At 44.8% G+C, this 26,874-nt stretch overlaps 1 protein-coding gene across 1 annotated transcript in view; it reads right to left on the minus strand.

Moving 5' to 3' along the window:
* RASAL1 (RAS protein activator like 1) overlaps positions 1-23,076 on the minus strand; it is a 73,055-nt gene extending 49,979 nt beyond the window's left edge. Inside the window, exons 1-2 of the mRNA XM_044275294.1 lie at positions 22,723-23,076; positions 10,838-10,894 (exon numbers count right to left, since the gene is read on the minus strand). Of these exons, the coding sequence (XP_044131229.1) occupies positions 10,838-10,894; positions 22,723-22,787 (122 nt within the window). The 5' untranslated portion in view covers positions 22,788-23,076. The remainder of the gene's footprint in view (positions 1-10,837; positions 10,895-22,722) is intronic.
* Positions 23,077-26,874: the final 3,798 nt, after the last annotated feature.

Consider the following 26,874-nt stretch of genomic DNA (forward strand, 5'->3'; position numbering starts at 1 on the left):
CAACCATGCGTGAAAATCGCACCGCATCCGCAATTGCTTGCGGATGGTTGCGATTTTCACGCAGCCCCATTCACTTCTAGGGGTCCTGCGTTGCGTGAAAAACGCACAATATAGAGCATGCTGCGATTTTCACACAACGCACAAGTGATGCGTGAAAATCACCGCTCATGTGCACAGCCCCATAGAAATGAATAGGTCCGCATTCAGTGCGGGTGCAATGCGTTCAACTCACGCATTGCACCCGCTCGGAAAACTCGCCCGTGTGAAAGGGGCCTAAAGGAACAACTTTTAGCAAATGAAGCAGTGGAAAAATGGCCCAAGGGTCAGTGAAAAGGGTTTATGCGTATACCCTTCTGTCCTGTGTGTGTGTGTGTGTGTGTGTGGGGGGGGGGGGCTGTTTTGATCCTTGCTATGGGGCCCTTACTTCTCTATGTACGCCACTGCCAGTACGGTATATTTCTGACTTGCCTAGATGTCATTTAAACATAGTTTCACTTATCATATGAGTAAACAACGACATGAATGGAGGAGGGTAATAATAATGCAATAATTATAATAAATGAATAATGAGCACAGCAAAGAAACTGGCAAAACCTTTACTTATACTCCTGCGAATCAGCAAAACAAAAATGGCCGATTTCAATAGGAGAGGAAGCTACTGATTTGCCACTTTATTACCTTAGGGTCCATTCACACGTCTGTTTTTTCTTTCCTGATCTGTTCCGTTTTATGCGGAACAGATCTGGACCAGTTCTGTACCCATTCATTTTCAATGGGTCCTGGAAAAAAATCAGTTGTACCGTTCCGCATGTCCGAAAAAATATAAAACTTGTCCTATTCTTTTCCGCAAAAATCGGATCCTGGTACAATACAAAGTCAATGGATCCGCAAAAAACGGAAGACATTCGTATGTCATTACGTATGTCATCCGTTTTATGCGGATTCCGTTCCTGGAAATTAAATCCTGCCCACAGAAACTTTTTTTTTTTAAATTTTTTTTTCAAAGAAATCCAAACAACTTTATTTGCTTATTGAAATGTATACATGTTTCTGTTTTTTGCGGATGACATACGGATGACATACGGAAACATTTTCAGGAACAACGGATCCGCAAAAAACGGACCGAAATTCGGGATATAGAAAAATACTGACGTGTGAATGTAGCCTAAAGTGGACATCCACTGAAAATGATCATCAGCTATGTCATAGATACATGTGTCTAGATCATGATGCCGTAGTCTGGGACCTCCACTAGGGGTTCAATACAGCACTCACACACCAGTTTCACATGAGCGTGTGCGGTCCTGGAAATTTGGTCTGTGTGACCGCCGCTATGATGCAGTCAGTTCGGGCCACTTTGGACAACCCCATACCACATAAAAGGTCTATCCATGGTGAACATTTCATTATTACTGGCTCCCAACAGAACCGCCACTTATTTTACTTCCGGAAAACTGGATCTGCTGCTAACGTCCTAGTGCTAGATACCACAGGGCGCCTTCAGTGATCCTCGGAAGTCCATGGCTCAACAGGTGAGAGATGTTTTGCTGGCAAGAGAGTGTGGTGGCAAGTGTTAGTGGTTTTAATGTTATGGTGGATTGGTGTATATACACAAGGGGTTTTCTACTTTACTGCGAAATGCCCTCTAGAAAAATCTAATAGATAATTGTGTAAAGAAAAACTGGCTTAGTTGCCCATAGCAACCAATCAGATTCCACCTTTCATTTTCCAAAGGATCTCTGGAAAATGAAAGGTGGAATCTAATTGGTTGCTATGGGCAACTAAGCCAGTTTTCCTGTACATGAGTTTTGATAAATCTACCCCAATATGTATATGCAGCTTTGGGAAAAACACAATTTGAAAAGGGGCTTGTCCATTTAAGTGTGCTCCTGGAGTACCATAAAAAGTTATCTTTAGTGCCACATAAATTAGTGGATCCAGTCACTGAAGACATCCCACAGGGCATACCAAAAACAACACAGCACTGCAGGGGTTAATGCACTTTCAAGCCCCTCCAGTGGCTTTGATGTACAGATACATCAGGGGTGCGATGCATCCCATGGGTATAAGAAGGCTTTACTCCAGCTTAGTAACAGGCTTGGGAAGCACTATAGCTCCCGCCGGTCTCCATGGAAACAGGATGACGGGATGCTGAGAACTCACACTTCATAAGTGAAGGGGGGAGGACATCTTTCACATTTCCCACACCTCAAGAAACACAAGGGACAAAATGCTACTGTACAGCTATATGGCATGACGCGTCATCTAGGTCAGGAGCAGACAGCAGGCAGCGCTACAGTGGGCCGTCCATCAGGTCCTGCAATGCACATATAGGTAGCAAGTAATGTTTCCAGTTTTCATGTATGATGAAAATTCTGCAACTTTCTAATATACTCTATGTTTCAAGTCATCATTTGTAGGATCCCTGTTTGCTCTCAGTGGATGAAAACATTCTTGCATGCACACAGACGATGGAATGAAAACCTGTCCAGATCCAATACATCTCACAGCAATGAGCTGGATACCGCAGTATACTCTCTAAATGCATGCTCTCCTCTGAATCTGTTAATGCAAGTACAATTGGGGTCATTTATCAAACTGGTGTAAAGTAGAACTGGCTTAGTTGCCCATAGAAACCAATCAGATTCCACCTTTCACTTTTGACAGTTCATTTGGAAAATGAAAGGTGGAATCTGATTGGTTGCTATGGGCAACTAAACCAGTTCTACTTTACACCAGTTTGATAAATGACCCCATATGTCTCTTAGGGTCCATTCACACATCCGCAATTCTGTTCCACATTTTGCGGAATGGAATTACGGACCCATTCATTTCTATGGGGCAGCACAATCTGCTGCCTGGATCCAGAAATGCGGATCTGCACTTCCGATTCCGCATTTCCGTTCCCGAAAAAAATAGAACATGTCCTATTCTTGTCCGCAATTGCGGACAAGATTAGGCATATTCTATTACAGTGCTGGCGATGTGCGGTCCGCAAAATGCGAAACGCACATTGCCAGTGTTTTGCGGATCCGCAAAACACACACGGATGTGTGAATGGACCCCAAGAGCTTCTCAGCTGACAGACATATTAGGCTTGTACAGGTTTCTGGCCACCGGAGATCTTGAAATGGTGAGAAAATGAAATATGATGCATATTATAAAGTTGCATAACTTTTCATTGTACACTGGTGAAACTTTATTTACATAAATCTGGAAAACTCCTCTAAGGCTACTTTCACACTCGCCTTTGGTGCGGATCCGTTCAGATAATACAACCGTCTGCATCTGTTCAGAACGATCCGTTTGTATTGTCTTTAACATAGCCAAGACGGATCCGTCTTGAACACCATTGAAAGTCAATGGAGGACGGATCCGTTTTCTATTGTGCCAGATTGTGTCATAGAAAACGGATCCGTTCCCATTGACTTACATTGTGTGTCAGAACCGTTTAGCTCAGTTTTGTCAGACGGACACCAAAACGCTGCCTCCAGAGCGGAATGGAGACGGAACTGAGCCAAACTGATGCCTTCTGAGCGGATCCTTTTCCACTCAGAATGCATTAAGGCAAAACTGATCCGTTTTGGACCGCTTGTGAGAGCCCTGAACGGATCTCACAAACGGAAAACCAAAATGCCAGTGTAAAAGTAGCCTAAAGGGGAAGTGCACCTCTGCTGATCAGCTGTTTGAGGAGGCTATGGGGCTCTGGTGAGCGCTGCCGCCTCTTCCTAGGTCAGTGATGTCATGTTCATCAGTCACATGACCAAAGAGCAGCTCAGTCCCATCCAAGTGAATGGGCCTGAGTTGCAATACAAGGAATGGCTGCTGTTCAGTGTACAGCGCTGAGCTTGATAAGCTGTGATGGGGCCACAGTGCATACTGGAGAACTGCAGCTCTTCAAACAGCTGATTGGCGGGGTGCCAGGAGTCAGACCCTCACTGATCAGAAGTTGATGACCTCTCCTGAGGATAGACCATCAGTATCAAAATTCTAGAAAAACCCTTTAACCACTATCTTGCACGTCATATATGCAGGATAGACGTGAGGGCATATCCTCATCTCACTTGATACAGTAGATTACATTATGCATGCACATGTCCATGCATATAATTTACCAGTGATGACTTCTATTAATTACGTGTAGGGACTCCACACAGACAAAAAGCACTGAACTGTGGGACACTTTGCTGTAAAATGACTGCAGTCTGAAAAATCTGGTGTCTAGGGGCCAATTAGCACTGCCAGCCTCCATCTTGTCTTAGGTTTCTAACAGGACAGTTATAAAAAAAATTCTAACTGTAAGGTTTATTTTGTTGGATGAATGGCATGCCTTTTAATAACTAATTCAGCTCTCCATGTATTACTTCTATGTAGTGATTGCCAGATCTTCATGGGTGTCTGCTCTTAGGTAGAAAAATGAATTTGTTATGTTGGATTTTTTTGGGGGCCAATTCATTTACCACACTTCCTCTCCTCCCTTTACCACTGGAACAACTGGAATTCCTGTCTAGCTGTAGAAAGGAAAGTATTAAAAGAGCATTGTAATTTTTCTGAAGTGTGTGTGTGTATATATATATATTTCTTGCCGTCTCAAAAAATCTATCAATACAGCCTCCATAATTTTTACATGGAAGAAGTTTGGAACCATTAGGACTCTTCCTACAGCTGACCGCCTGGCTAAAGTGAGCAATCAATGGAGAAGAACCTTGGTCATGTAGGTAACCAAGAACATAATGGTCACTCTGGCTGTGAGAAGAACCACCATATTTTGCAGCACTCCAGCAATCAGGCCTTATGGTAGAGTGACCAGATAGAAGCAACTTCTCAGTAAAAGACACATGACAGTTGTCACAGGGCGCCGGCGACGTGCTTCGCCTCTCCTGCGCCCTGATCGGACACGGATGCAGGCACACACTCCGCGTCCGATCAGATGTTTTTTCCACGTCAGAGTTCGAGACTCTTCCTCCTCATAGACCCTATGACTGCGCTATAGATCTAGTGGCAGGGTCTAGATTTCCCAGAGCGTAGCGCTATGAAGGAATATATTAGGGAGAGCCTTAAAAAGGGACATATTCGACCCTCCACCTCCCCCATGGGTGCAGGGTTCTTTTTTGTTAAAAAGAAGGATGGTGGGCTCAGACCCTGTATTGACTACAGAAGGTTGAACAAGATTACCATCAGGAATCAGTGTTCTATCCTGTTGATTCCTGACTTGTTCAACCAGATTTTGGGAGCATCCTGGTTTTCCAAACTTGATTTGAAAGGGGCGTATAACCTGATACATATTAAAGGAGATGAGTGGAAAACTGCCTTTAACACTCCAGAGGGGCACTTTGAGTATTTAGTCATGCCATTTGGACTCAGTAATGCCCCGGCAGTTTTTCAAAAATTTATGAACGACATCTTCAGGGAATTTATTGGCAGATTTATGATTGTATATCTGGATGATATTTTGATTTTCTCTTCCGATTGGGATTCCCATGTCTCTCATCTCAGACTGGTGCTCGGAATCCTGCGGGAAAAATCAATTGTCGGTCAAATTAGAGAAATGCGTATTTCGAGTACAGGAGATCCTGTATCTAGGTTATATCCTTACTCCACAATCATTTAAAATGGACCCTAAGAAGGTTCAGGCGATTCAAGACTGGGTGAGACCAAGCATTACAACGCTTTTTAGGATTCTCTAATTACTATCGTAAGTTTATAAAAAAAATAATTCTATAATTGCCAAACCTTTGACTGACCTAACCAAAAAGGCAGCGGATCTTGTTAACTGGTCGCCTGAGACTCTCAAGGCCTTTGAGACTCTTAGGCCTCATGCACACGACCGTTGTTGTGTTCTGTTCCGCAAAATGGGGTTCCGTTGTTCCGTGATCCGTTTCCGTTTTTGTTTCTGTGTGTCTTCCTTGATTTTTGGAGGACCACCAGACATAAAGGAAAAGTAAAAAAAAGTCTAAGACAGGTTTGCCATGCAAATGATAGGAAAAAAAACTGGACTCGGACGTGCAGATGCGGATGACAATCTTGTGTGCCTCCGCGTTTTGTAGCGGTCCCATTGACTTGAATGGGTCCGCGAACCGCTTTCCGCGAAAATAATAGGACAGGTTATATCTTTTTGACGGACTGGAACCACGGATGCAGAGGAACCCTTTGTAGTAGAGGTTAACGCTTCTGATGATGGGGTTGGGGCTATCCTTTCTCAGGGATCTCTCAACCTCACTAATTTAAGACCCTGCGCGTTCTTTTCACGTAAATTCTCTCCCACGGAAAGGAATTATGACATTGGGAACTGCGAACTACTGGCCATCAAATGGGCGTTTGAGGAGTGGAGCCATTTTTTAGAAGGGGCCAAACATTGTGTCACGGTGCTTACTGACCATAAGAATTTAGTGTTCCTTGAAGCCGCTAAACGCCTTAATCCTAGGCAAGCCAGGTGGGCCGTTTTTAATTTCTCTATTACTTTTAGGCCAGAAAGTAAGAACGTCCCGAAGCTTTCGTGCCTTCCAGCCTCCTGACATCCCCTCCTGAACCCATCTTGCCGACTAATATCATTTTGGCATCAGTATCTGCAGACCTCTCTTCTGATATCGCTTCAGCACAACATCTTGCCCCTGCAAGGGCAGCATCAGATAAGTTATTTGTACCTGGGCTTTTGGGTGAGTGCCATGACTCTGTTTTATGTGGTCATCCCGGTATCAATGCCACTAAGGAACTCGTGTCTAGGTCCTTTTGGTGGCCCACATTATCTAGAGATGTCCGTTCTTATGTGTCTGCTTGTGAGGTAGGTGCCAGATCTAAAACTCTGAGAACGCGTCCTGCTGGTGAATTACGACCCCTACCCATTCCATGCAGGCCATGGTCACATATTTCCATGGACTTTATTACCGACTTGACAACTTCTCAGGGGAAGTCAGTGGTTTGGGTAGTGGTCGACCGATTTAGTAAAATGGTGCACTGGTCCCTCTGATTAAGCTCCCTAATGCCAAGACTCTAGCATCTTTGCATGGAGTTCCCGAAAATATTGTCTCTGACAGGGGTGTTCAGTTCATTTCTAAGTTTTGGAAAGCCTTTTGTCAAAGATGCGAAATTTTATTGTCCTTTTCATCAGCCTTCCATCCTGAGACCAATGGGCAGATGGAACGGTTGAATCAGACGGTTAAACAATTTCTGAGATGTTATGTGTCCGATAATCAGCACCGGTGGGTGAGATACCTTCCGTTGGCGGAGTTTGCCATCAACAATCGGGTGAACTCGTCCACAGGGGTGTCTCCATTTTTCTGTAACCTGGGCTTCCATCCTCGTTTTAGTTTGAGTCCTTCAGTGTCCTCACTCAACCCGGAGGCAGATAGTTTTACATCAGAACTGTGCACAGTCTGGGCCCAGGTTCAAACCAGGAAAAGGCCCAGGAAGTTCAGAAGGAGCAAGCTGATAAGAGACGCTCCAAGGGGGTTGATTTTGAGGTCGGTGACAAGGTGTGGCTGTCCACCAAGAATCTTTCCTTGAAAGGGGTCTCCAGAAAGTTTGTACCCTATGAGATTATTGATATTATTAATCCCGTGTCTTTTAGATTGAAACTACCTGACTCCCTTTGCATCCACAATGTATTTCACAAATCACTGCTAAAGAGATACATTTCGCCCGTGGTTCCCTCACAAGGACCTCCTTCTCCTGTATTGGTAGAGGGCCAAGACGAATTTGTCATCTCTAAGATTATGGATGTCAGGAGGGTTCGGAACTCTTGACAGTACTTGGTCTATTGGAAGGGTTTCGGACCTGAGGAGAGGTCCTGGGTACCAGTGCATAGGATGCATGCCACCAATTTGATAAAAAAATTCCACCTGTGATCACCCGGAGAAGCCGCTACCAGCGGTCCTTGGGTCCACAGGCCCCTCGTGGAAGGGGGGGTACTGTCACAGGGTGCCGGCAACGTGCTTCGCCTCTCCTGCGCCTGCCAGCGCCCTGATCGGTCACGGAGGCAGGCACGCACTCCGCGTCCTGCTACGGCGCAGAGCCGCTCTGAGTCCTCGTTGCTGGGGTAACGTGGGGCGGAGCGCGCCCGGCCGCACGCTCCCTCTCTGTGCAGCCGGCGTCCCCCATTACCATGGTGATGGACAGGGGGCTGAGCGCCAAGCTGGGCACTCAGTGCTCGTCAGCAGTCTTGGTGGGAGGTCATGTGGCGCTGGACACGTCACATGACCCCTGCCATTCAGTATATAAACAGGCAACCTGCTGGCCACAAGTTGCCTGTGATTAAGGTGTCTTTAGGCTATTGATATTGATTTCCCTGCGCTATTTGGATTTTGACCCGTGTCTGTTTCTTGACCCGCTACTGCCTGCTCCTAGTACCTGACGTGACCTCTTGGTTTGACCTTCGGCTTGTGACCTGACCTGTCTTTGTCCACTCTTGTGTACTGGTTTTTGACCCTTTGGCTTGTATTCAGACTCATCCTATTGTGTCTCCCTGTGTCGACTCTTCCTCTGTGTTGATACCCCGGCCTTACCTGCCGCCCTCTTGACCTAGTCTGGTCTTTCACGGTGTCACCGCTCCGCCTGCCATTCCTTCTCTGTCCTCTCTGTCTCTCCGCACTTATCGAGGTCAGGGGCCACAGCCCAGTTGCGCTCCGTACCTTGGACAGGCAAGTGCAAGTAGGTAGGGACAGAGGCGTGGGTGGCAGACAGTGGGTGCACATACTCCCTTCCTATCCGGTGGCGTGACAACAGTTGAGCGTTTGATTGTAGGCATGTAAGGATATGGGGGTTTGTATGCAAGGAAAAGGGAACGTGCCTGCCTTGGTTAACACTAGGGATGAGCGAATCGACTTTGGATGAAACATACATTTTCCCCATTGTTTCCAGCACATCACCCCTATGTCAACTCTGCTTGATCATTATTTCCTGGACTGTTTACACTGCGGTCACTTCACGTGCATTTAAAGGACCCTCAGAACATGAATAAAGAGGTTCTCTGGTTTAATTAATCCAAGATTATTTTGCCTGGATGCCCAGTGTTATGTCTGAAGGAAACCAAGTAATCCTCATTAGCATGCCAATAACATGACAACAAGGAAGAATGGTGGTGGCAACATCATGCTGTGGGGACACCTTTCTGGGACCCTGGAGACTAGCCAGGGTCGAACAAAGTAAATAAAGGTTCTTGATGGAAACTTGCTCCTGAGAACTCATGATCTCAAGACTGGATCTGAATACTCAGGCATGCAAGTTACTGTAGTTACTGAGTTACTGTAAATGTTGTGATTCTTTGTTAAAGCACTTATTTCATTATGCAGTGTTTATACCAAATACCAATGTATGGGCAGTATATTGTTAACATTGGTAGATTTTGTTAGGTTACCAGGGTGATGGACACTGTCCGACCCTTTGTTACTGGAGTCTGAGTACAGCAGAGCCTACACATGCCAGAAAAGTTCCTTTATCATCATAGTACCTCTGAAGAAAAGGAAAGCAGCCATCTTAGGCTAATTTCACACCTGCGTTTAGGTGCGGATCCGTCTGGTATCTGCACAGACGGATCCGCACCTATAATGCAAACGCTTGTATCCGTTCAGAACAGATCCGTTTGCGTTACCATGAACAAAAAAATATATATAATAATAATAATTTTTTATTTTTTTCTGTTCATGATAATGTAAACAGATCCGTTTTGACTTACATTGAAAGTCAATGGGAGGCGGATCCATTTTCAATTGCACCATATTGTGTCAGTAAAAACGGATCCGTTCCCATTGACTTACATTGTAAGTCAGGACGGATCCGTTTGGCTCAGTTTCGTCAGACGGACACCAAAACGCTGCAAGCAGTGTTTTGGTGTCCACCTCCAGAGCGGAATGGATGCTTAACGGAGGCAAACTGATGCATTCTGAACGGATCCTTATCCATTAATAATGCATTAGGGCTAAATTGATCCGTTTTGGGCCACTTGTGAGAGCCCTGAACGGATCTCACAGGCGGACCCAGAAACGGCAGTGTGAAAGTAGCCTTAGAAGGTCTAGAACCACCATCAAGGCTGTGCAAGAGACAGCAAGGAATTCACTCATTTATGGTAGAAAGAATCTTTTGCTATGGAAAGGCAATATAGCCTTGGTACCCACCACATTTTGAAATGGGCTGGCTATCAGTATCTAGATTCTGCACCCCACAGCCCAAAAACTGCAGAGGGAGCTAACAATTACAGAAAAGCATACCTGTGGTTTTCTTGGAAAATTGCAAAGTATATTCAGAGTGGGACTTAGGGACTACTAGTACCATCATTGCTGCTGCTCATAAACAGCTACTGTGGAGTAGGCTCTGTGGTGTACCTCAGGACTGTACCAATTGCTGCTGTTTGCAACTCTCATCATCAATTCACTTAATGATAGACTTAATTCTTGCAACAACTGGCCGGTTTACTGCCTCCCCATACGACAGCTCGCTCCTACATCTACCCTCCTGCCTTGCATCCTGCCAACTGTTCAACATCAAGGGCACCCTATCTAACAGCAGACAGGCTCCCCAAGTCCAGGGTGAGCCCCAAGGGAAAAAAGGGTGTGCCCTGCATTCACCATGCACAGCCCAGGGAGATGACTGCCACAGTAGACTGTGACCCCAGCCTTATAAACATGTTAAATTTCCATTTTTATTTCTAAACAAGTTGAAAGCTGATTTCGCTTTGCCCTTATAGAGTACTGCATGTAGGTTACATTTTAAAAATCTATTTTAGAATTAAGCTGGAACATAAAATGTGGATAAATGAAGGAGTCTCAGTGTTCTGAATGCACTGTATATGATACATACAGATAAATATTTACATAGCATGATACCATTAGATTATAGGACTCACCGTGCCACAACTTCATTATCCACCTTCACAATGCAGTACGGATCACTTGTGCCTGACCTTTGAAAGAGGAATGTAAAAGGTCAAATACAGATAGGTACAAGAGAAAGAAAACTGTCCAGTCTAGCTAATGTTCTACTGGCTTATCACCTCGAACCTGCATCATCACAGAAATACCGTATGTGCCAAGCTGAGACCATATCTGGGTTGCAAAACTTATGGGAAAAATGTGTCATCTGAAAATGACCTATTTTTTAGGTTTAATCAGGTCTCTATCAGGCGTAGCACAATGAACAACATGGTTTTATTCAGAGATAAAAGCACAACATGTGAATATCACTTTCTGGCTTTCTTCTCTCTCAGCTCTCTCTTTCTGTACATGTGCAGCAAGTCTCCGCCTCTTCCTGTCCTTTCTTTTTAGCAGTACTTTATTGACAACATAACACTGTGTCTGGAAACAGGCAATCACATAATGTAATTGTTGCAATACACAGAATAATAAGCATTATTTCAACAGTTTAACCACCTCAGCTCCCCTAGCTTAAAGAGGACCTTTCACTACTCTACAAACGAAAAACTAACTATACCTGTGGGCAGAGCGGCGCCCAGGGGTCCCCCTGCACTTACTAGTAAGTCTGGGCGCCGCTCCGTTCGCCCGGTATAGGCTCCGGTGTCTGCGCTCCCTCTGACTGTTTTCTTGTAGGAGGCGTGTCCCTTGCTGCACTGCTGGCCAATCGCAGCGCACAGCTCATAGCCTCTAGGAATTGGCTGAGACACAGCATGTTTTAGCAGAAACCTTCTACTTCACCAAAGATGTTGAGGCATGCTAAGTAGTTTACTTTCCTCTATCCTGCATCCTCTCCTTTACCAGCAGTAGATGGGCCACATAAGGAGGCAGGCTCCTGGTCACAGTACATTTGATTGCATACATTTCTATTTTAAAGGTGCTCTAAAAGTATCTAGACTATTATCTCAAAACACTCAGACTTACTTAGTAGAGCATCTTTACACCTAACAGCAGTAGTTATTGGAAAGATGTATGAAGTACCAACCCTACAAGAGAAGGTGAGCAAACTTCCTAAATGTCAACCTGAACAATCTAACAGTACAAAAAGGCAGTAGAAACATGGTAGGGGAGTTTATCATTCCCTCCATGACACTTTTCTGGCATAAACTCAGAAACCCAGTGTTACTGAAACCCTGTCCCACTTTCCGAAAAGTGAGCGTGGCAAGATCAGGTAGGACGGGGCCAGTGGGCCTTGCACATTTATCTTTATTTACACCAATTATCTGGTAGAAATGTACGACAGCTCCGAGCTGTTTAGGCACATAGACTACCAGAGGAGGCGGACAATATATGACATGGCCTCATAAATTAGCCGATTCCTCTGTCAGCACAGAGGATATCATACACCGGTGTAAAATGCTGGTCTAGGATAAATTCCCCCAGACAGTGTAGAACACTCATTAAGCTAAATGAAACGTATCATAATGTGTCAAATAAAAAATAATGAAAACACATACCACCAAAACAAAAAAAACCAAGAAGGATAGAGACCGAGAAAGGATGCAGATACTGATAGTTACAATGTAGGATAAAATAAAGACATCTTTCCTCCTCATGGCCACCCACTTGCCTTACCTACAGAGGTGTGGTGGCAAGTCACTGGAAATGCGAGGGTGTCACATATAGCATTAACAGGGCTGTTTCTCCTTATTTCAGTGTTTAGAAAATGAGTTAGCTCATCCTCGTCTTCTCTTATCTGAACACCTCCTCCCACCAACCTTCCTCAGCTGTTTTTTTAATTAGGTTTTCTAATTAAATAATGAGTGCTGATTAGAAAAAGGAGACAGAGTGGGTGAGAGAAGAGCTGGGGAGGACCCATCTGGATGGGGGAAAAAAACAAGTTTTGGCATACAGATCATTTTCCTTGCACTCCCCTGCAGGCAGGGCTTGTCTGGAGGAATTACAAGCTGTGTTTAAATAGTCATTCTTTTGGATTACAATTTGATGTACAGAAGATAGAAGCTCAGAGCTCGTCATGCTTGTTCAGCATCTGCTAGTGCTCTGTTTATTTTGTGTCCTATAAATATTCCCTCTTTGGCATGTTTTAATAATGTGTACATACAAACAGGCAAATCAGCAAATCTACTTGGATGTGGATTTACTAAGTGCTGTTGGATGATGCACCTAATTTATGACGAGACACAGACCTCGTCATAAATTAGGCACTTTCTTTGTCAGTCTGAGCTGACATAGATTTCTGGCTTCATTTGCGCCAGAAAACTGGCAGAAATGAAGATTAACTTGTTGCGGTGGCTGGCCACGCTCCCTTCCCGCCCTTGGCATGCCCCTCTTTCAGAAAAGTGTCAAGTGCAGCGTAAAAACTGCCACTTGCAAATATTTTTTCAAAAGTTACATTTAAAAAGTCAGAAACAAGCAGTTTGCGACTTTTTAGTGCCACTTTTATGGTGTAAATCAAGTGATACATCTCCCTGATACGTCAAGAACAGAATATGTTATGTATTACAGATGGGTGAAAACAAGATCTGTGGAAGCCGAAGGTGAAGCAATCTGGATAGAGGAACATAAAAACGTTACTGGGTATTCTTTGCCAAACCATTTATCAGCCTGTCTTTGGGGATGATAAATGCTAGACTAATAGAAGTCCTAGCTAGGACCACACCTGATCGCCCTAATCTCCCCAAGCTTCTCATCTGCAACTATGAGGTCACAGCCACACGGCCAGTTTTCATGATGCAGTTTTGGAAGCCAAAATCAGAATGGATCATGAAAGAAGAGAAAGTATAGAGTACAGACATGACATCTGTTTTTTTTTTTTATTCACTCCTGGCTTCTAAAGCTGAATCGGGAAACCTGACCACACCATGAGAAGTTTGCATTCTACCATTCTACTTTCCAACAAGTGGTGCCAGGAGGTACAGCTTTCTTTTCTTTTTCAGGAAGGAACTAATTTCCATACACTAACCACTCTGTCACACATTGGATTCACTGGGTTTATACAGATTTGGCTTTAGGGCTAAACCCAGGAGCAACGGCTAAGATATTCCTTGATATTCACCCTTTAACCCCCTATACAGGCATCTGGACTTTGCTGCAGAGAATCCCTAGAGCTCTAACCTGGGAGTAGTCTCTGTAAACTAGTGGTGTGAAACTGAGCAAATGTCACCAGAGCATGGTCCAAAATCAGCAGAAGACCTAGTGAGGGCAAGCTCAGTTAATTCACAACAGTAGAAAAGTCATGGTCTGGATTACAGAGTTCAGGCACAACAGCACACAGGTGGTAAGTGAAAACACATAGCAGACAGGTAGATATGGTCAGAGGGTAAGTTGGGTTAAAGCAAAGAACAGAAAACAGAAAAACACTTTATTAGTTAACTGGCAACAAAAGGGCCTTAATGATGTAGAACAGGAGGATTGGGGAAAGAACTTTATGAAATCTGTGACAGCTGGATAATGGTTGAAGAACTGGTGTATTGACGTATGCTATTTATCCAGACTCAGACACACATGCATGGCAGACGGCTAAAGGTCCTGGGACAGCCATGATGGGGAGGAGGTAGGTGAACCTAGAGGCCTAAGCAGGAGGGATGCACAATATGGCGGGCATGGAGACACCTTAGCAAAGGGTGGCAGGAGAGAGCAGCCCCAAGGTGAACAGGCTGTGGCACATTCCAATCAAAGTCTATGGCGCTGACAGAAACAGCTGTGTCGCACAATCCCAAAGAACTGAACAATTTTTTAATTCTACATTCAATAATATATGTCCAATACAGGCAGGATATTAGTTAAAAGTTCAGATTTCACCTTTACTAAGCACGCGGACCTGTTTCCGTGCTTTTATTTACTCCAGAGATTTCTCAGATCTCCACCATAAATATATTTACATATTTCTCTTGCCAGAACTTTATATGAATTGTGCCAAATCCACACGAATCCACATCAAGTAAGATGGTGGTATATGAATATAAAGAAGGAAACTGGAATATTTAAATTTACCCAAATACTTAGAGTGAATATGAGCATGCTTAGGCTACTTTCTGCAACTGCACTTCTGTTATTGAACCTTGCAATTGTACTTTGAATTCAGATTGCAGCAATATATGAATATCAGTCAATAGGAAATACCAAGTTGATAACGTGGTAATCAGCAACTTCTAACTATAAGCTACACACTCCAGAGAGACCCTAAATGAAAGTGTATCATCACCGTGGATACAATTCTTACAATTGGTAGCGCTCACACATCACTACTCTGATCCCCTCTCTTGACGGATTCATATATTAGCACGCCTCAACTAGCTCGCACTCTAGAGATATTATATCCCTGCATTTTGCTTTTTTTGCATCCTTTTTATATTCTTTTTTACACTCTTTTATATATTTGACATTTTCACCTTTTTTCCCCTCTTCTTTTGCACTTGTTTTTGAATACATCAACTATACTGTTTCAGGTCACAATCTGAGCTGTGTATCAACCTATTCACTCATTATCGATACGAAGAATGCTGTTTACGATACCACATCTATTATCCATATGGATCTCTCTGCATAATATCTGAGATGCTATACAATACTTGAATGAACTTTGCCTTTATCTTGGGAATTTTGTTTCAGGCTCTTTTACAGCTTACCAGCTGACATCCGCATACTATTACTCCATCCTTGTAACATTTTATTGAATATTCACAGTACTGCTATTTTCTGGCTATTTTTGGAACATTCATATATATTTTATACATATAAATATATATATATTTATTTTTGTATCACCTTTTTCTTTTATTTATACTCTACATTTTTTTCTTAGTATCAGATTTTACTTTTATTAATACATTTTATTGACCTACTGTATATTCAGTCTATGTGATTCCATCTATAAGAGTGCCCATTCACTTTTCCTCATTGACTTTACTTGGTGAACAGGGTGCGACATCAGTTTGGAGCACCTTGCCATCACCAATCAGAGGGAGAGCCGCCCTTTAATGCAAACGATTGTATCCGTTCAGAACGGATCCGTTTGCATTACCATGAACAAGTAAAAAAATTAAATAATTACATTTTTATTTCTTTTGTTCATCATAATGCAAACGATTGGTTTTGATTTACACTGAAAGTGAATAGGAGGCGGATCAGTTTTCAATTGCACCATATTGTGTCAGTGAAAACGGATCCGCCCCCATTGACTTACATTGTAAGTCAGGACGGATCCGTTTGGCTCTGCATCGTCAGGTGGACACCAAAACGCTGCAAGCAGCGTTTTGGTGCCCACCTCCAGAGCGGAATGGAGGCTGAACGGAGCCAAACTGATGCATTCTGAGCGGATCCTTATCCATTCAGAATGCATTAGGGCAAAACTGATCCGTTTTGGGCCGCTTGTGAGAGCCCTGAAACAGATCTCACAAACGGACCCAGAAACGCCAGTGTGAAAGTAGTCTTAGATGTAAGGTGTTTTTGGGTGGCATTAGTTCTGGCATGGGCGTAGGGATCGCCATAGCAGCCATAGCAATGGCTATAGGGCCTTACGCCATTGGGAGCCCGGGCCGATGCCTCAGAATAAAAAATAAAAATAATTCATGTGGCGTAGCTACAGGGGTCGCAGGCCCCTCCAGGACTGACAGAAAAAGCGCTATCTGCAGGGCCTGCAGGGTGTGGGCGGTGTAATAGGGGGCGGCCGGAGGCAGAGAGGCGTACCTGCAGTGAGGAGAGGGTGTGGTCCCGCTCCCAGTCTGGGCGGCAGTCCTACTGGCCAGAAGTGGAGGAGACGGCGCGTACAGCAAAGCTATGTGCTGCTGGGCCTGGCAGCGCTGGTGGAGTGTGGGCGCACAGACGTTCAAGTGGCTGTGATTTGAGAGGTGGCTGACTCTGGGACTGGTAAAACTTACTCTGGAGTCCTGGACCATTATATCTGGGGAGGAGGGGGAGCAGGACCCTGGAGGTCTGGTCTGAACCATTATATAGGGGGGGAACAGGACACTGGAGTTCTGGACCATTATATCTGGGGAGGAGGGGAGAGTGGGATCCCTGAGGTCTGGACCATTTTATCTGGGAAGGAGGGGGAGCAGGACCCTGGAGGTCTGGACCATTATATTTAGGGGGGAGCAGGACCCTTATATATGGGGAGTAGGGGGGAAGCAGGAACCTGGAGGTCTGGACCATTATAAAGGCAGGAGGGGGGAGCAGGACACTTGATGTCTGGACCATTATATCTGGGGAGGAGAGGGGAGCAGGACCCTGGAGGTCTGAACCATTATATCTGGGGAAGAGGGGATATCTGTGACATCAGGGGGTTATATAGTATATGATGCTATTATATGTCATGGTATTATACACGGATATTTGCATGATATTGTCTTTTCAGTATAAATCCCAAGTATTAGGCCTGTACTGAAGGGCCCATGGCCAGAAGGGCCCCTCGCCCACAATCAGATAACATGCATATCTTAGTAGTAATGTTCAGACGCCTTCACACGCAGCAGATTTTTCTGCGACTGAAAATCAGTTCCATTCCTCTGAATGGCGCTTGGAGATATCCATGGAACACGGACCCCGGCCGCGTGCATGCCGCCATTTTTTTTTAGTCCTGAAGAAATGTCCTATCCTTGTTCGCAAAACAAACAAAAATACGACACGTTTAATCATTTTTTGTGGCACATGGTGGTTGATATGAATGGTTCCACAGATTGGGTGCGGACCGAAAATACAATTGTGTGAATGAGGCCTTACAAACAGAAAATCTACATGAATTTCTGTCCGGATTTCTGTGTTTTCTGCAGTAAATCCACGTGTTACTTGCCGTTTTTTGGTGCAGATTTTCGCAGATCTCAGCCGTACATTGAAAAGGGTGAAAACCGCACAAAGAATTGACTGCAGATTTCACAATCCAGGTAAATTACCGCTCAGAAAGAAAGAAAATTGTACATGAGATTTGGCAAATATTTTTTTCAATTCTTCATGTTTATCAGATTTGCCACTTTATCGGTTACTGAATGGTTTTAAATTTTGACATAAAATTTTCATATACTTATTTGGTTTTTCCTCTGACTTTTCTATGCTCACTCAGGGCGGTGGGAGATTTAAGATGGATGTGGGGTTGGGAGGTCTAGGAGGGGTGTGGGGATGTTGGGGTGGGAGCTCTGGAAGGGGTGGGGGGTCCAAGAGGTATATGGGGGTGGGAGATCCAGGAGGGCGGGGCACATACATTTTTTAGCTATGGGGCCCAGTCATTTCTAGCTACGCCCCTGAGTTCTAGCGATTGCAGTGGTTCCTTTCTAATAAGACATACATTTAAAATAAATAGTGAATGGGCAAATGATTATGCAGATTAAGTGGGAAATATATGGCAGGTCTGCCAGTAGGCATTTATAACAAGCAAACAGCAGCACAAATCATGTTGTTGTCCAGTTTGGCAGTAATCCTGTGGAGACGTGGCGGTTCTATACCATGTTTTCTACAGCACTATTTATAGCAGTCTACGGCTGCCTGATACATATAGGCACACTGACATGAAGCAACATTAACACTTTTTTTTAACCAGATTTCTCTAATAAACACATCCTTTGTTGCGCCCATGCAACTACCAGTCTGGGCATGCCGCACTGCCACCACCTGCTCATATCACCAATCACTATGGCCCCTGATGGCACATGCTAGTTAACAGTGATTGATGTCTTTCTAATTAATTATCTTTGATGTACCTTGGAAGTATGAAATATGATGATAAAGTAAGCAGAAAGATTGAAACGAAATAGCGCTATTTTCTTTGACATAACAACCTTTAGATCTATAATCATTATCTTTATCTTACATATTTTTATGCCTAGGATTACTTATTGCTTTGCTCTATTCCATGAATGTGTAGAAACACTCTGGGGGAATTTATTAAGACTGGTACTTCTTACGTTATCCCTAAGCATTATTGCATTCTATGTCTGAGTAAAAGGATTCTTGTGAATAAGAAAAATTTAATTATCTTTGCCCTCTCCGAGCCTATTGTGAAGCCACCTGTAGACTTTGGAGGATGGTATGGAGGGCAACAGATGCCAGCAGTCCAGAATACACTGCCGGTAGTAAGTGACTTTAAAAGAAACCTTACATGGTGCATCAACAGTCTAATGTTCATAATATAAAATTTGTATTTTTGGAACACAGAAAGATGCCGATAGATAGGTAGCTGTGCGCAACACTTGGCCCATCCAGCCCCGCTAAGCCTGACACACATACTGTACTTGTATGCCATAAATGTTTGATACGGGTCATATCCTATCTCAAGAATGGGACCCGCTGTGAACAGAGAACACACTATACATGCACACCCTATTATGGTCAAGTAGGGGTCTTGATGCCCCTGCGCTGGAGTTTTCGGGAGGTAAGCGTACCTTCCCGGCAATCACCTGCTCATCAGCGGAGGAGACCGCTGCTATTACATGCAGCGGTCTCCTCCTCAGTATGGGGAGGAGCGATCGCTAATACCATTGCTTGTCCCCATACTGAATTATTGTTTGCTGGCCGCACACGATCTGCCACCGCCAAGCAATGATTTTTAAACTTGCTGAAAGATTTTGATTGCCCGACGAACGAGCTTGCTCATCGGGGGAGTCTGCGGCAGTATTATACAGGCAGATCAATCCTATGAACACTTGTTAGAGATGATCAGCCCACCAATCGCCTGGTGTAATACAGGCTTTAGATGTGCCTAGAGGCAGATGCCTCGTAATAGATTGGGCACATCCCTGGCCCTCGGTGCGGCAGAAACCCAAGTCTACGCCAGCCATATAAACTGAGCTATGACCTACGCCAGTTTTGTGGCATAAATTATAGTAAATCCTAGGGGCTGCTCAAAGCCCTGCCCCTTCCCGCTAAGTCTGCCCTTTTTCAAAAATAGCTCAAATTGTTGCAAATTGTAGTACAAATAGTAGAAAAAACAGCTTAATAAATGTCTTCCTGTGTGTTCTACACTTTTTTCCTCAACATGCTTGGTGGACGGGGCCTCGTGGGAATGGGGCCTAAGATATGCCACTTTGTGCCAGAGTTGCAACACAATTTTGCAGTAAAACTCTTTGTGAAAATAAGCCAAGGAACAAGTGTCTACCCCCGCAGCACATTTATCTTCTAGCCTGAGGCACTGTGATAAATCTGGTGAAGGTCTAGACAGCAGGTCTGAGTTTACCTTATCTTTAGGATTAGTAACTCTGGGCCATAATGCTGAAGCCCTGACCACAGTGGCCAAAGTAAAGTAGGGCAGACTTTACAAGAACACTATGCAAAGTGAATAAGAGTGAAATAGCCTGCCGGATCCGTGCTACCGCTAGTGCACCTTGCCGCCGGAAGTCCGCTCCGGCCCCATTCACTATAATGGGGGTGGGCAGGAGGTCTGGCCGCAGCACGGCAAACATGCCGAAAGGCAGTCAGAATAAAACTACATGTAGTTTTATTCCGGCCGCCTCTCGGCATGTTTTCCGTGCTGTGGCCGGAGCTCATTCCTTATAGTGAATGGGGCCGGAGCGGACTTCCGGCAACACGGTGCACTAGCGGTAGCACGGATCCGGCAGGCTGTTCCCTTGCCATAAATACAATATACTGTATTTATAACTGATAGCCCCATTTGAGTTAACAGAGGATAGGTTAAGCTGTGCCCATGCCATGTGATTGCTGGTCGTGACGTCACTGGCCTAGGGTAAGCAGTGAGAAGGCTACGGCCCATACAGGTGCGCCAGGCCTTCTCAAACAGCTGATCGGTGGGGGTCCGGGGTATCGAGCCTCTCCGATCATATCCTGATGACCTATCCAGAGGGCAAAGTGTCGGAAAACCTTTTTAAGAATAAACAATCAGTCATGTTGAAATCCAGTGTCTGACAAATCGTTCCCTCAACATCTGCCTTGGGAATCAGGACAGCCACATACGTATTAGGCTACTTTCACACTGGCGTTTCTGGGTCCGCTTGCGAGATCCGTTCAGGGCTCTCACACGCGGTCCAAAACGGATCAGTTCAGCCCCAATGCATTCTGAATGGATAAGGATCCGTTCAGAATGCATCAATTTGGCTGCGTTTGGTCTCCGTTGCGTTTTTTTGGCGGTCACTAAAACACAGCTTGCAGCGTTTTGGTGTCCGCCTGATGATGTAGAGCCAAACGGTTCCGTCCTGACTTACAATGTAAGTCAATAGGAACGGATGCATTTTCACTGACACAATATGGTGCAATTGAAAACGGATCCGTCCCCCATTGACTTTCAATGTAAGTCAAGACGGATCCGTTTTGAGTTAGGCTACTTTCACACTAGCGTTCGATCGGATCCGTTCTGAACGGATCCGATCATAATAATGCAGACGGAGGCTCCGTTCAGAACGGATCCGTCTGCATTATTTTTAGCATATAAAAGCTAAGTGTGAAAATAGCCTCGTACGGATCCGTCCAGACTTTCAATGTAAAGTCAATGGGGGACGGATCCGCCTGAAGATTGAGCCATATTGTGGCATCTTCAAACGGATCAGTCCCCATTGACTTACATTGTAAGTCTGGCGGATCCGCACGGATCCGCACGCCTCCGCACGGCCAGGCGGACACCCGAACGCTGCAAGCAGCGTTCAGCTGTCCGCCTGTCCGTGCGGAGGCGAGCGGAGCGGAGGCTGAACGCCGCCAGACTGATGCAGTCTGAGCGGATCCGCTCCATTCAGACTGCATCAGGGCTGGACGGCTGCGTTCGGGTCCGCTCGTGAGCTCCTTCAAACGGAGCTCACGAGCGGACCGACGAACGCTAGTGTGAAAGTAGCCTTAGACTTTTATTTAATGACTAATGCAAACATAACGGATACAAGCATTATTGGTGCAGATCCGTCTGTGCAGATACAAGACGGATCCGCACCGAACGCGAGTGTGAAAGCCTTAGATGGTTGGCTGCTGCTGCTGAAATTGATGGTTACATTCAACATTCATCTATGTGTATGGCCACCTTTATTTAGATTTCAGAAAGCCAAACATTGAAATGCCTAAAGTTTAAGATATAATTCTAACAGCAGAACTCCAATCCCTGCAACTCAAGACGTAATTCTTGGATTCACAGATATAAAACGTTATTCAGGGGTCGCTATCCAAAATGGACAACCAATTCAAAGGGAACGTGTCAGCAGAAAGATGTCTATAATAAAGGGAATCAAAAGTAAGCTACCGAATGCCTGTGTGCCCAATAAATGTGCGCCCAAACCCTCCATCATAAAAAAGGGTAGCATGAGAGAACACGTGCTGGAAGTGAAAAAGTGGTTGGCCAAGAGGGGTCATGAACAACTCTATGACACCTCTACCATAAATTGTTGTTCATAGATAGATAGATATTGATAACAGATAGATAGATAGATAGATAGATAGATAGATAGATAGATAGATAGATATGAGAGAGAGAGAGAGAGAGAGAGAGAGAGAGAGGGATGGATAGATAGATAGATAGATAGATAGATAGATAGATAGATAGATAGATAGATAGATAGATATGAGAGAGGGATAGATAGATAGATAGATAGATAGATAGATAGATAGATAGATAGATAGATATGAGATAGATAGATAGATATGAGAGATAGATAGGATACATAGATATAGACAGGCTTTATGCCCCTTTGGCATGCCAGGTATAGGATTTCTGAGCTGGTCCTGCTAGCTGCAATGGGATTAGCCATTACTTTTTAGGAATGCAGGTCTCTGTGCCAATGCTCCGGACAGGGAGGTAAGTAAACACATGTATAACATGAAATGCCCATGATGGAGGGAGGCCTGCTGCCCATAATACCAGTTTACCAGTACAGTGCTGGGTATCTTCACTTTCCATGAATGGGGTGGGCAGGAGCAGGTGGCACAGAGCTGGGAGACTTACACGTCCTTAGCAGGCAGGTTCTTCCCCTCCACCAGTCTGAAGTACAGAGCTGTGTTTCTTGCCATCGCGGAGAGATGACTCAGGGGGCAATCTTCAGACGGTGGCCAGGACTCAGAGGGCACCTGGAGACAGCTCCTTCACTCCGGCAGAGGACCCTGGCACCCCACTCTCATGCATGCTGTGTCTGAGTCCAGCACCCCAGGGGGTGGGTAACGGACTACTCCTCTATAGTAGTAATGGCATGCTCCAGCAGGCACCAACCCTGCAGAAGACTGCTTGGCACATTAGCAGAGCTGTCCCATCTATCCACAGGTTGGAAGCGCAGCTCTCCGCTTCTCCTCTGCTGCTTGTCTCTGCCTCCACACAGCGGCACTGAGGACTGCAGGAGGGAGGAGGAGACCGCGCAGCGCCCCCTGCAGGTAGCCTCGTGCTAGGAGAAGCGGCCTGTGCTCACCTGTGGACGTCTCCGCACCATGCTGCTGCCTGAACAACGCGCCCTGCTGCTAGGGTGGCAGGATGCCTGCTGCTGCCCGCGGTCCATGAATACCCAGCTGCTGTGGCCACTGAGCGAGGGGACGCTGTACATTGGAGCCACGCTGTGTTTGTAGCCTCCTGCGTGACAGAGTATTCTGATTATATATATATATATATATATACACTGCCTGTCCCAAAAAACAGGATTTAACTAAGCAAATAGGTATGAGCCTCCTATTGGATAATTACTGCATGGGCGATTATCTTTCAGCTCGCATCAAGTTGCTTCTCATTTCTTAAACAACCATCTCGTGTCGTGGAAAAGATGTTAGGGCTCTTTCACACTTGCGTTGTCCGGATCCGGCGTGTACTCCATTTGCCGGAATTACACGCCGGATCCTGAAAAACACAAGTGAACTGAAAGCATTTGAAGACGGATCCGTCTTCAAAATGCGTTCAGTGTTACTATGGCAGCCAGGACGCTATTAAAGTCCTGGTTGCCATAGTAGTAGTGGGGAGCGGTATACTTACCGTCCGCGCGGCTCCCGGGGCGCTCCAGAATGACGTCAGAGCGCCCCATGCGCATGGATGACGTGTCCATGCAATCACGTCATCCATGCGCCTGGGGAGCCCTGACGTCACTCTGGAGCGCCCCGGGAGCCGCACGGACGGTAAGTATACTGCTCCCCCGCTCCCCACTACACTTTACCATGGCTGCCAGGACTTTAGCGTCCCGGCAGCCATGGTAACCATTCAGAAAAAGCTAAAACGTCGGATCCGGTAATGCGCCGAAACGACGTTTAGCTTAAGGCCAGATCCGGATTAATGCCTTGCAATGGGCATTAATTCCGGATCCGGCCTTGCGGCAAGTGTTCAGGATTTTTGGCCGGAGCAAAAAGCGCAGCATGCTGCAGTTTTCTCTTTTGCCTGATCAGTCAAAACGACTGAACTGAAGACATCCTGATGCATCCTGAACGGATTTCTCTCCATTCAGAATGCATTAGGATAATCCTGATCAGGATTCTTCCGGCATAGAGCCCCGACGACGGAACTCTATGCCGGAAGAAAAGAACGCAGGTGTGAAAGAGCCCTTAGTCTGTTTGAGAAGGGTCAAATCATTGGCATGCATCAAGCGGAGAAAACATCTAAGGAGATTGCAGAAACTACTAAAATTGGGTTAAGAACTGTCCAACGCATTATTAACCCCTTAAAGACGGGGCTCATTTTCACCTTCAGAACCAGGCTATTTTTTTTTGGGGGGGGGGACGTTACAAGGCTTTGAAGTTTAGAAGTAAATCTTGAAATTTCTCAAAACTTTTCAAAAACCAACTTCAACAGTTCTGGTCTGAAGTCACTTTGTGAAGCTTACATAATAGAAACCACCCAAAAATGACCCCATTCTAGAAACTACACCCCTCAAGGTATTCAAAACTGACTTTACAAACGTTGTTAACCCTTTAGGTGTTCCACAAGAATTAATGGAAAATAGAGATACAATTTCAAAATTTCACTTTTTTGGCAGATTTTCCATTTTAATATTTTTTTTCCAGTTACAAAGCAAGATTTAACAGCAAAACAAAACTCAATATTTATGACCCTGATTCTGTAGTTTACAGAAACACCCCATATGTGGTCGTAAACTGCTGTGCGGGCACACGGCAGGGCACAGAAGGAAAGGAATGCCATATGGTTTTTGGAAGGCAGATTTTGCTGGACTGTTTTTTTTTACACCATGTCCCATTTGAAGCCCCCCTGATGCACCCCTAGAGTAGAAACTCCATAAAAGTTACCCCATTTTAGAAACTACAGGATAGGGTGGAAGTTTTGTTGGTACTAGTTTACATATGATTTTTGGTTGCTCTATATTACACTTTTTGTGAGGCAAGGTAACAAGAAATAGCTGTTTTAGCACCGTTTTTTTTTTTTGTTATTTACAACATTCATCTGACAGGTTAGATCATGTGGTACTTTTATAGAGCAGGTTGTCACGGACGCGGCGATACCTAATATGTATACAATTTTTTTGTTTATGTAAGTTTCACACAATGATTTCTTTTTTGAAACACAAAAAATCATGTTTTAGTGTCTCGATAATGTCCCAAAAATAAAAAAATAGAGACAGCACATCCAAAAGGCGGAACTTTATTCCAGATGATGGAATAAAGTTCCGCCTTTTGAACGTGCTGTCTCCATTTTTTTATTTTTTGGACATTCATGAGTATTTTTTGGGGGGCTTTTTACCACCTCCTCTGGAGACGAGCACCCGCAGCATTAGTACTTAGGAGTGCTGTTCATCCGTGTTTTTGTTAGTGTCTCCATAGTCTGAGAGCTATTGTTTTTTCAATTTTTGGGCGATTATCTTAGGTAGGGTCTAATTTTTTGCGGGATGAGATGACGGTTTGAATGGCACTATTTTGGGGTGCATATGACTTTTTGATCGCTTGCTATTACACTTTTTGTGATGTAAGATGATCAAAAATTGCTTTTTTACACTTTTTTTTTTTTTTTTTGCGGTGTTCCCCTGAGGGGTTAGGTCATGTTATAATTTTTTAGAGCCGGTCGATACGGACGCGGCGATACCTAATATGTATACTTTTATTTATGTAAGTTTTACACAATTATTTCATTTTTGAAACAAAAAAATCATGTTTTAGTGTTTCCATAGTCTAAGAGCCATAGTTTTTTCAGTTTTTTGGCGATTATCTTGGGTAGGGTATGATTTTTTCGGGATGAGATGACAGTTTGATTGGCACTATTTTGGGGTGCATATGACTTTTTGATCGCTTGCTATTACACTTTTTGTGATGTAAGGTGACAAAAAATGGTTTATGTAGCACAGTTTTTATTTTTTACGGTGTTCATCTGAGGGGTTAGGTCATGTGATATTTTTATAGAGCCGGTCGATACGGACGCGGCGATACTTAATGTATACTTTTTTTTATTTATGTACCGTATTTTTCGCCCTATAAGACGCACCGGCCCATAAGACGCACCTAGGTTTTTGGGGAGGAAAATAAGAAAAAATATATTTTTAACCAAAAGGTGTGCTTTTGGTGGGTTTGGAACTAATGGTGGTCTGTGGATGACGGACACTGTTATGGGGGGATCTGTGGATGACGGACACTATTATGGGGGATCTGTGGATGACGGACACTGTTATGGGGGGATCTGTGGATGACGGACACTGTTATGGGGGGATCTGTGGATGACGGACACTGTTATGGGGGGATCTGTGGATGACGGACACTGTTATGGGAGGATCTGTGGATGACGGACACTGTTATGGGGGGATCTGTGGATGAGGGACACTGTTATGGGGGGATCTGTGGATGACGGACACTGTTATGGGGGATCTGTGGATGAAGGACACTGTTATGGGGGGATCTGTGGATGACGGACACTGTTATGGGGGGATCTGTGGATGAGGGACACTGTTATGGGGGGATCTGTGGATGACGGACACTGTTATGGGGGATCTGTGGATGACGGACACTGTTACAGGGGGGATCTGTGGCTGGCACTGTTACAGGGGGGATCTGTGGATGGCACTGTTACGGGGGGGATCTGTGGATGGCACTGTTATATATGTGCCATCCACAGACCCCCTACCCCATAACCGTGCCATCCACAGACCCCCCAGCCCATAACAGTGCCATCCACAGACCCCCACCCCTTAAC

This window comes from Bufo gargarizans, chromosome 1 (assembly GCF_014858855.1).
Source record: "Bufo gargarizans isolate SCDJY-AF-19 chromosome 1, ASM1485885v1, whole genome shotgun sequence".
In the NCBI taxonomy this organism is placed as follows: Eukaryota; Metazoa; Chordata; class Amphibia; order Anura; family Bufonidae; genus Bufo; species Bufo gargarizans.